The sequence below is a fragment of the Capsicum annuum genome, chromosome 8 (assembly GCF_002878395.1).
Source record: "Capsicum annuum cultivar UCD-10X-F1 chromosome 8, UCD10Xv1.1, whole genome shotgun sequence".
Classification (NCBI taxonomy): Eukaryota; Viridiplantae; Streptophyta; class Magnoliopsida; order Solanales; family Solanaceae; genus Capsicum; species Capsicum annuum.
In genome coordinates, this window is record NC_061118.1 from 38,526,473 (window position 1) to 38,538,095 (window position 11,623).

General features: G+C 37.1%; 1 protein-coding gene across 2 annotated transcripts; it reads right to left on the minus strand.

Moving 5' to 3' along the window:
* Positions 1-257: 257 nt before the first annotated feature.
* LOC107846410 (coatomer subunit beta-1) lies at positions 258-10,755 on the minus strand. Of its 2 annotated transcripts, none has more exons than XM_016690816.2 (6): positions 10,442-10,755; positions 5,994-8,061; positions 3,457-3,966; positions 2,288-2,373; positions 1,330-1,573; positions 258-607 (listed from the first exon to the last, which is right to left on the minus strand). In XM_016690816.2, exons 2-5 carry the CDS (start codon positions 8,040-8,042, stop codon positions 1,369-1,371), a joined length of 2,850 nt encoding a protein of 949 aa, XP_016546302.1. In that variant the 5' UTR covers positions 8,043-8,061; positions 10,442-10,755; the 3' UTR covers positions 258-607; positions 1,330-1,368. The 2 variants fall into 2 exon arrangements, with proteins under 2 accessions (XP_016546302.1, XP_047250378.1); XM_047394422.1 differs by having other exon boundaries at positions 258-822; positions 10,442-10,632.
* Between the last annotated feature and the right edge of the window lie 868 nt (positions 10,756-11,623).

Consider the following 11,623-nt stretch of genomic DNA (forward strand, 5'->3'; position numbering starts at 1 on the left):
ACATAGTGGGAGCTTTAGTGCATCAGACTGGACTGCCCTTTAACTGAGACATCCAGTGTGGGGTTTGAAAAGTGTAGACTGAACGCAAACCTTACCCCTACCTTGGTCGGTAGAGAGGTGGTTTCCGACAGCCCCTCGGCTCAAGAAGATGGTGTCAAAACCTGTCCCAATGAGACTTAAAAAAACTCAAAATCTGCACACAGGTTTGCACAAACATGGAATAAAACAAGAAAAGGTGAAAGGAGGAAGAGGTAATCTGCTGAGGAAATTAACTAAAATTTCAATATATAATATGGCACTGGAAACTGAGTTGATCTTTGTTACAAACAATGGAAATCGCGAATAGGGAGTTACACGGAAGGTAACAGGCAGAACGAGCGACTTGGACCAAATTCATTTCACTTACAACAGAAAGATAAAGCAGCACACTCTCTTCCGATTTCTCTACAAAAAAATGTCCTCAAACTAGAGTAAAATGCCCGAACTTTTCTTATCGGAACCTAAGTGCAGTAATACAATTTCTACAGGTTTTCTCAATAACCCCAGCACTCCTCCAAGCTACAAATGGGAGATGTGAAGGAGTCTCAGATTCATGTCTAACAACAACCTGCAAATAGGAAAAACTGATGAGCGGTGCTCAAAGAAGCGGTCCAGATAGAAACAACATAACGTGAACTAAAGAGCTGAAATCTTAAACAACACTTGTGTTAGTAAATATTACTCCCCCCGGTCCAAAATACGTGGTGTTTTAGCCAAACCAATGTGGTCCAACATATATGTATTCCGTGGATGTTCTAGACAGCTTTTACAAGATCTCCAGTTCTGTGAATAATTAACAAAAAAGTGATGTTTTCCTAGTCAAAACAAATTAGTACAACAAATTGTTGACCAAGTCCTTAGACTGCTACAACAACAACAACATACCTAGTGTATTCTGGGGAGGGTAAAGTGTACGCAGTCCATATTACTACCTCAGATCAAGAGAGGCCGTTTCTGGTAGAAGACATATAACAGTATAACAAACAAAAAACAGAAAAGCACACAACAAGATGGGATAACATACTGCTAGATAATAAAGGAAATAAGACACCCATTCAATAACAGTACAATTAACAATATTTATCAATGCGTACAATCCAGTCTGTCACATAAAATGGTACCCAGGGAGTGATATCTAAAACACTTCTAATATATAGGTGTTTTGTGTCTGTTCTGTGTGGTTTCCAAAAGCTGCAGAAAAGAAATGCCACCTAAACTAACAGTCAACGTAAACATACAAGGCAAAAAGAAGTTAAGTTGTAAAATGTCGTTAAAGATGGAGTAGGATACCGTTGCTGTCTAAGAGCGGACAATATCAACATGACTAGATCAATTGCCTCCCTTCTGCTTGAGTGTTATCTTGTCTCCCAAGCTAAGAGCAATTCCTTGTGTTTTGCTTCTTATCCTAATATAACCACTCAGCTTACCATCTGATTGCTTTTCAACGCTCAAATTCACCAAAGCATCCTCTCCAAACGCACTCTTTGCATACAGGTTAGCAGCAAGGAATCCACATTCACTTTCCAGAGCAGATCTGGAATTATGTACGAAAGCAAATACAGGAAAAATTATACAGTGATCAGCAGCCATGAAACACAAGGAAACAGGACTTAAATGACTTGAGCAACAAACAAGTAATACGACACTTCTTTTCTCTTGATAAACCAAGTAACCGGTAACTCCGAGGAATTTACTAGTACATCTCGACATACAATTACACAGGTGCACACGCATACATGCAGAGATGTATACTGAATACAGCCTAACATATGCAGCGAGTGAAAAACAAAAACTAACCCTAACGTGATTGTGAACCTGAAACATCAATTTGACTATCTTCTAAATTTTGTGCAATTAAAGTACATTCAACAAGAGTAGATGAAAAAAAGCTACAATATAGAAATTGTTGTCGAGATGATAGAAAAAGAAACTACCTAGTACCCCTAAATTAGAAGAGAACTAGAGCAAATCCAATTTGGAAAAAAGTATCATTTCTTGGTTAGCACAAATATGATTCTTGTAGATGAAGTAATAAAATTCTATGGAAGTTCCAACAATTTGCAGCATTGCCATACACAGTTAAACAAATGTTGTCTATGAAGAATATAAATGACAAGGAAAAATCATACTCTACAATCCAGATTGGATTAATATCCATAAAAACAAAATCAGAAATAAGACGATGCAAATTAAAAAGAAAAAATCAAACATCAATTTTCATAATCTAGCGAGTGACCAGAGAACTCACGGTGCAGTCAGGCACTTCATGTTGGTTGATTTGATAATATGGTCAAGAAATTCCTTTTCAGCTTGAATGACAGTGTTGACAGCAACCTGCAATGTACAATATCAGCCTGAGGAGCTCATGGTTTTAAGCGGACCACTTCAGTCTAGGCTATTCATGAGTGCATAAAATTATAATTCATGTGTCTGTTGCACTGTTATTTTGACAGTAAGAAAAAGAAGAGTCCATATGAGGGTCTAATAGCATCAAATGATGTATTCATTTAATCAAAACTCCATTTAAAATTAATAATTCATGTGTCTGATCTGGAGAGCTAAGGCACCCTGGTTGGTTAGCAGCCAGGGATGCTTGTTTAACCCAAAATAATCTGCAAAAAAGACTATTCCATGTGCAGCAGATGTTTTCTTTGTAACAGAGAGCTGGAAACGGTTGAGCATTTGTTTCTTCATTGTAGTTTCTCAAGACAATGCTGGCAATTGTTTCTGAACATGATGGGTGTGTCATTGCTTATACCACAGAAGATCAGCAGTCTGATGGAAGTTTGGCAAGCTCAAAGAGTACAGAGAAGTATGAAACAAATATGGAGGACTATACCCATTTGCATATTTTGGAGTGTTTGGCTGGAAAGGAACAAGACATGCTTTGAGGGGAAAAGGCCTCAGATTGCTAGCGTAAAAAATAGACGTATCAAAAAACCTGTTCTTTTGGTGTTATAGCAGTACTCTAGATAAGATGGACCAGTAGAATTTTCTGGATCTTTTACGGGGGAATATGTAGTTTGTATGTGGAGATGTAGTTTTGTCTTGTTCTTGGTCGTATACCATCTTGGTACCTCATGAATAGAAACTTTTACCCATCAAAAAAAAACTCCAGTTAAAGATCAAGATTCAAGAACACATTAAAGAAACATATCTGCTAGAGAATTATATCACCTTCAGACCACTAATTTCCTACACGAAATTTGGTAAACACACTCTTAGCTCAAATTTTGACGGCACACAAAAGAAACCAGAAATCACGTGACTTGCAAAAAACTATGTGAGAATGACTTTGGCTCAATTTCTTTAACTCAAAGAAACAGATCTTTTATGACCTCAAAAGGCTTAGAAAATTAGAGGCAACAAAAAAAGAACTATCAAATGATTGTGAAATATTAAAGAAAGGCATTTTACCTTGTTTTCCCACTCAAATTCCGCCCACATAGTTCTAAAAGCAGCCTCGCTGCAAACGGCAGGAGAGATGTAATCCATGATGTCAATATGGATATCATTGAGCACAATAACAGTCCGATCAAGCACATTTGAAGCCTCATAGACAATGTTCCCAAAAATCACTCCAGTTTCAGTAGAAGACACCTTGATATTAGCTTTTATCTGCTTGCTTGACTGAGGAGCTAAAGTATAATTCTGTGGACGCTCAACAAGCTTAAGATCACCCATTGTTGCCAGTTCCAAACACAAATTCTGAAGTGTCTCTTTGGTCCGATTTATTATGGTGACATCTAGGACAATGTCATAATGATGAACTGTCACATATGCTTCTGCATAAACAGGATCACTAAACCCTGTCAGCTGCAGTACCCGGCTTAGCTTATTAGCATCATTCTCGTCCTTGACAAATTCTCCAGTGGCACGTTTTAAATCATCCTGGACTTCATCTTCCAACTCCAGCTGACTCATTCCCTAGCAAAGATATATTTAGTTAAGACATGGAGAAGCAATTATTGCATTGATTCTTAGCACCATAGGAGAAAAAATGAATGACCTAGACAAACCCTCGCATGATTTAGAAACTACTGGACCAATTAATTAAATAAGGAGAATGATGAAGTTAACTTGAGCATTAAAGTAAAGTAACATAGGTTCTTTTCAATTTATATGAACTTAATTGGAGCCACATGGATGGTGAGGATCCATAAAGCTGACCGTAACTAGTTTGGGATTGAGGAATAAGGCGTAATTAAGTTACAAGTTAAATATTCTTTAGTGGGAGGACGAACGGAGGGTGTATTATGGGTTACATAATGGGTATTAGAGAAAGATGTGTCTTCATTACATTAATCTATAGAGGGCATGCATTTTGTGTCCTATCTTTTCTATAGCAAGTAAGTAATTTTGTCCTACTCTTTTTCGCTGCACATGTAATACAATAACTTAAGAACATGTGCAGCCATACAATCTAGTTCTCTTTAAGTTCAAAACCATCACTGTGGATGGAGAAGCTCGTGCTTTCCACATGACCTTATTATCAACCTGTTTGAGGCTCAAAAGTCCATTTTCATTCATTCACCATTTTCAGAGAAACAAAACCCAATTGGCACCAAAACCACCCCAAACCTCTATGACGTATAAAAATTTGTCTTTAATATAACAACAGTTATTTGTCTATACAACCATATTTATGACATTTATTTCCTCTTTTATTTGTTGCATGGAATGAAATTATAGACTACTTCACTTTATTTTGAATATTGAAGACTCAAGAAATAACGAAAAATCCGTTTTGTATGAGACTTTTCTCCATTTTAATGGTGCTACAAAGAAAAAAAGATATGGTATCAATTGCCAATGGGATCTTACAGTTATGTATTTGAAGTGAACAACCACATACTCTGGATAGTCCCACAAGTGGGACCTGGGGAGGGTCGGTGTATGCATATTTTACCCTATCTTTGTGGAGAGAGATTGTTCCGATAGATACTTAGCTCAAGAAAACTGTTTTTTCAGGACAAGTTTTGAAAAAGAAATGCCAAACGTAGTTGATTAGCATAAACTAAAACAAGAAACTCAGAAAATAGAGTTAACGCGAATGCTCAAATTTTCTTACTTTCCATAGACGGGTCAGGTGAAAGGAAAGTTACGTTTTTCTCCAGAAAGTTCCGGCAGTAATAAGAGTCCAGTTTTTGCACCACCCATATAAATTAGGGAAAAGATTCCAATTTGCTCTATTGTTAAATTAAAAATATCACATTAAGACGCATCACACCTAATACATTCTTCTTTAAGAGAAAACGTAATCAACTTTCCTACTCTCCATGCTTAAAGACACTCTTCTAATACATTCTTCTTCAGATTCTTTGCTATTGTATTTGCTTTACATACTTGATTCTTTTTTTCTGAAATGCTTTATTGAGTCGAGGGTTTATCAGACACAGCCTCTCCATCTCTCTCTATCTTCACAAGGTGGGGGTAAGGCTCGTACACACCCACACCACCCTCCCCAGACTCCACTTATGGGATTACACCGGTTATGTTGTTGTTGCTGCTGCTTAAAGAGACTCAACCAAACGCATATGTATATATAGTTATTTGATTATGGAGATAAAAGTCAAAAAATAAACCATGAAAACACTGGGAAGCACCATAAATAAACTACTTTTCTTTTCCTATGGTCAGAAATAGCATCCCAAGATCCAGATAGGTATGTGATTCGGTAAGGTGGAAAAATAAGACGATGAGAATGACCCATGCAAGGCCTGAATGAAAACAGAGCAAGGATTATGATACAATAAACAACAACATATCCAGTGAAATCCCACAAGTAGGGAGGATTATGATACAAGATCAGATATGATATGCTTATCAATTGACAAAAGGTTTACTAATTAACATTTTCAGTAAGATATAGCAAGTGAAATATTAGCAGGAACTAGAAAAGAGAATATCCTGTATCCTCCAAACACATCATATTTCAGGTAGAAGTTTCTTACCCTCCTACTCTTCAAATGGTAGAAATCAATGAGGTCATCTGGCTGGGCATGAGAAATTTGTGCCTTTGCTTTGATCTCCTCTGACTCTCGTAGTTGTTTATCAGAAAGCATATTAACAAAACTCTCACGGCAAGAGCTCAACCAGATCTTCCTAACCTCGCCACCCGTATTACAGAGCAATCTTACGCAAAGAACTATTCTGTCATGAGAATCATTGTCAATTGGGTAAGGAAGAACACACGACTGCCCTAGCTGTAGCATTGAGACCATGATCAGTAATGCATCTGTTGTTGCTTTGTTCACTTCAATTTTTGATGGTTGAACTTCTTCCAGCCTCAGAATGAGCTTAGTCAGTGTACAAGCAACAACTGCTCCCAGGAAGAAATCACCAGTGAGAAGAAGGGATCTCAGGTTTCCAGTGGCTAAAGATCCTTGAACAATTGTTGGAGGAGAGAGAGCAGTTTCAGATGCAGCACTTTGGGTAGCATATGTCCCATCAGCAAGTACAGCTGGTCTTCTAGATGATACGGTAGTAATGGAGTTTGCTTGCTGAGTCTTTTTTGAAGTATCAGTAGCTTCACTTTCCTCAGAAACTGAGTAAAATGGTAGGTCTCCAAGGCACTGCTTGATAGTTGCGATGCCACTCTCAACTTCAGAAAGAGAGAGACAATACTCTCCAATGATCCAAAGAGCACAGGAACAAACGCGTGCTGCTCGAATTTGGTAGAAAGTGTCAAGTAGCCTTGTCACAATGGAAACCCTTAATTTTGGGTTTGTTTCAATAATCTCCCGGACAAAGACGACCACATCATTTGCAGAAGCAACGTTGCTGTCACCCAAGAAGTCCATCAACAGATGGACCACAGTGCTTGCCACTTCTGGAAACTTTATGGCGCAAGAATGAATGGCTTGGATGAGCATTTGGCGGTACTCACCATTTTTCTCAAGCTCACCACTTTGAGTTTTCACAACTTCTTTCTTCAGTGTGAGAACGACCTCATTGATATTCCTGGGAGTGATCAATTCAAGAACAATGTCGAGTGTTTTTCTACGGATATCAAGGTTTGGGCTGGAAAGTACTCTAAGGACATCCATTATCATATCAACCATGACATCTTTATGCGAAGACTTCAATTCATTCAGTCGATCAAGCACAATAAGCTTAACATTGTTGTCACTCTGAGATTGAAGAAGTTGACAGTAGGTGTTGGCAGCAGCTCTTATAGCACTTGGAGCAGAAGATAACGAAACAAGAGTTCCAGCACATTCATATGTAACAGCAGCAGAAGGGGAAGTCAGCAATGATATAATAATCTTGATATACCTACCTTTCTCCGCTTTGTTTGCCCTGCAAACTTTTCTAATCAAATCCAATACAACCATCTGAAGTAACTCACCCCAATCAGAGACTCTATCAAAATGAGTGAAGAGGTAATTGATAGCACGCTCCTGAGCACATTGGAAGAGCATCAGAAACGCATTCCTCTTAGCCGATGGATCCTGCTCAGTGGTTAGGACATTCTCAATCTTCTCTGGTGCATCTACCAGTAACTGCTCACCATGTGGGAGCTTGTAAACAGACATCACAGCAAGAATTGCATTCCTCCTCACAAATGGATGTCGGTGCTCCAAATTGCTCATAATTGATGGAATTAGAGGTTCAATTATATCAACCTCATTCAGCCTGCAAAGAAATCTCAAAGCAACTCCACGAAGGTACTCATTGGGATGCTGCAAATTATTCCTCAAGTTCTGGCAGATTAGGATCATCTCGGGCAGCACACGCCCCTTCGAATCTGTCTTCTCGATGATCTCCAAATACAAAAGCAACAGTTTTTGAATTGTGTGATCCTCAGAAGGCAAGACATATCTAATAATAGTAATAAAGAGCTGAGGTAGGGTCTCTCCATTCAATAAAAGCATTATGGCCTTCTTCATAGCATCAATCTTGGCGGGGACATCATTTCCTTCAAGTGCTTCTTTGATCTCATTGGCAAGAGCTGGTGTACCCTTGTCAAAATGTACCAGCAATGAGCAGGACTTCTCCATTTTATTCTAGTCACCTTACCTGAAATTAATGTATCTTCTCATAAACTTCAACCAGACAAAATCTTTAGTTACAAAAGAACGAAAAACGTCATAAGGATCAAGAAAGGGTGTCCTAGTTTTCCTTCTGTTGAGCAAGTTAAATTACTATAATTGATGTTCTATGGAAAGAAGAAATGCTACATCAACTCTGTGAATGCATCTGCGTTACAAGGAAATCAAAAATCACAGAACCTCTGAAAGACCAGGAGAAAAACAAGAACTGAATTGCAAGAGAATTGAAATCTTAACAATGCTCATTTGATCCTTCAACGATCTAAGGAACCGACGCCCTAATACCAGATTCAATTTTATTACGATCCAGATCAATACTAAGTTACACTATTTGAGGGGGAAACACAAACTAAATGTGATACTGAAATTAAAAAAATCGTCTTAAGCAAATATAAAAATGGTCCACGAATTACTACATACAAGTGGAAAAGAGCATAAAAAACGCACTGCACTTCTGATTCAACCACCTAATTCAGATCCACAAATTGATCAAAATAGCATAACTGGACAAGATATTTAGCCCTAAACAATCAAATTTCTCACATTGACATTAACACAATAAGAAAAGCTCAGATACAGGATGACCCAGATACAGAAATCGAGCAAAGAGCATAATCAGGACGAAGATTTTAGAGTTTGGCGTCAACCCAATAAGCAAAACACAGAAACAGGAGGACCCAGATAAAGAAATTGACCAAAGAACAGAACTGGGCAGAAATTAAAGTTTGATGTCAACCCAACAAGCAAAGCACAAATACAAGGGTACCCCAGAAGGAGAAATTGAGCAAATAACACAACTAGGACGACAATCGGCTGTACAGAGAAGAGAAATCGATCAAAGCACAGATACAAGATGACCCAGATAGAGAAATCGAGCAACGAACAGAACTAGGACAAAAATTGAAGTTTGATGTGACAACCCAATAAGCAAAGCACAGATACAAGAAGAGCAAGATAGAGAAATCGAGCACAGAATGGAACTAGGAGGAAAATTTTATAGTTTTATGTCAAACCCAACAAGCAAAGCTCAGATAAAAGGATATCCAGATAGAGAAATCAAGCAAATAGCACAACTAGGACAAAAACCAGTTGTACATAAGAGAGAAATTGATCAAAATAGCCGAACTGAACGAAGCTAAAACCATCAAATTCCAAAATTTTGATGCCAACCCAGTTCACAAATCACAGATACAAGACGAACCAGATAGAAAAATTGAGCTAATAACAAAACTAGGACGAAAATCAGTTGTACACATTGCATAACTGAATGATACATTCAGCCCTAATCCATCAAATTCCTAAATTTTGACGCCAACCCAGTTCACAAATCACAGATACAAGACGAACCAGATAGAAAAATTGAGCTAATAACATAACTAGGACGAAAAATCAGTTGTACACATAGCATAACTGAATGATACATTCAGCCCTAAACCATCAAATTCCTAAAATTTAACACAGTACGCAAATCACAAATACAAGACGATCCAGATAGAGAAATCAAACAACAAACAGAACTAAGACGAAAATTTTAAAATTTGAGGTCAACCCAAATAGAGATATCAAGCAAATAACACAACCAGGACGAAACTCAGTTGTACACATAGCATAACTGAATGATACATTCAGCCCTAAACCATCAAATTCCTAAAATTTAACACAGTACGCAAATCACAAATACAAGACGATCCAGATAGAGAAATCAAACAACAAACAGAACTAAGACGAAAATTTTAAAATTTGAGGTCAACCCAAATAGAGATATCAAGCAAATAACACAACCAGGACGAAACTCAGTTGTACGTAAAAGAGAAATCGATCAAAATAGCACAACTGAACGAGGCAAAACCCATCAAATTATAAGATTTAACGCCAACCCAACACGCAAATCACAATAACAAGATGACCCAGATAGAGAAAAATCCAGCAAATAATCAAACTAGGACGAAAATCAGCTGTACACATAGCGTAACTGAACGATACATTTAACCTAAACATCAAATTCCTAAAATTTAACACCAACCCAACACGCAAAACACAGATACAAGATAAACCAGATAGAGAAATTAAGCAAATAACACACCCAGAACGATAATCAGTTGTACACTAAGCGATACATTTAGCCTAAACCATCAAATTCCTAAGATTCAACACCAATCCAATACCCAAATCACAAAAACAAGATGACCCAAATAGAAAAATCCAGCAAATAACACAACTAGGAAGGAAAATCAGTTGTACACATAGCATAACAACCATCAAATTCCTAAAATTCAACGCCAACCCAATACCCAAATCACCTAAACAATTGTACCCAGATTGAGAAAAATTGAGCAAATAATACTAACCAGATCAAATGAAGAAAACTATTGGATCAGATTCAATCTTCAGTGGAGGGGGTGGGGGTGGGGCGTGGGGGTGGGGGTGGGGGGTGAGGGTAGTGAGGTATGAATCTTGGGTCTAAAGTGTATACTCAGATCTGCAAGATCCGCCAGAGAGAGAGATAATTCTAACATTATTTATTTTATTGTTTATGTTATAGTAATGAGATAAATTATCTTATTATATATATAATAAAATAATTAATTCTTATATTTTCAAAACTAATTAGTTGAAGATAACTTTGTTACCCATCAAACGAATCCTACGGCTCGTTTGTTATGAGGTATAAGTTATGTTATGAGGTATAAGTTATAATAATTTTAGAAAAACATATGAGAGTATTAAAGTTATTAGTTAGTTATAAAATTATTTATTTCACTATTTATATATGGAATAAGTTATTCCATATATATATATATATATATATATATGATAGAATAATTAATTATAAAATAAATAATTTTAAAATTAATTATTTTGAGATAATTTATTCCCAACCAAACAGACGTCTAAGTTGTACCTTGTGACGAGCCTATATGAAAGAAGAACTATAGTTTGTAGATAATAGTAGTAAAATCATTGAAATGAAGAAGAGAGAAATTGACTTTGATTTAATAATTAAAAAAAATTAAGAAGAAAGAAAACATAAATTAAAAGAACTAAAAAAGAAAAAAATAATGATTGAGAAGATGTGAGTGACTTTGGTGAAAGTTAAAATACGAAAGGTGAGATTGAGATGATTTAGACCAGTGATGAGAAGGGGTACCAATGCTCTTGCTCCTGTACGGAGGTGTGATAGGTTGGTCGTGGATGGATTTCAAGCATGGTAGAGTTAGATCGAAAAAGTATTGAAAGAAAGTTATTAGATATGACATGGAGCGGTAACAGTTTACCAAGAACATGATTCTGAATAGGAAAACGTAGAGTACGAGGATTAGGATAGATGATTAGTAAGTGAGAGTGCGTTCTTACTTGTAGGGAGGATGTTTTGTGTGTAGTCGTGCCAGCAGACGTCGTGATATGTGCGTGTCTTGTAATTTCTAGTTCACGTTGTTTTGGTGATGTTTGTGATTTCAGTTAGATAGTTTATTGAACTATCCTGTTGGCGTCTACTGGCCACAGAGTTTTCTCTAGCCGTGAGACTAATC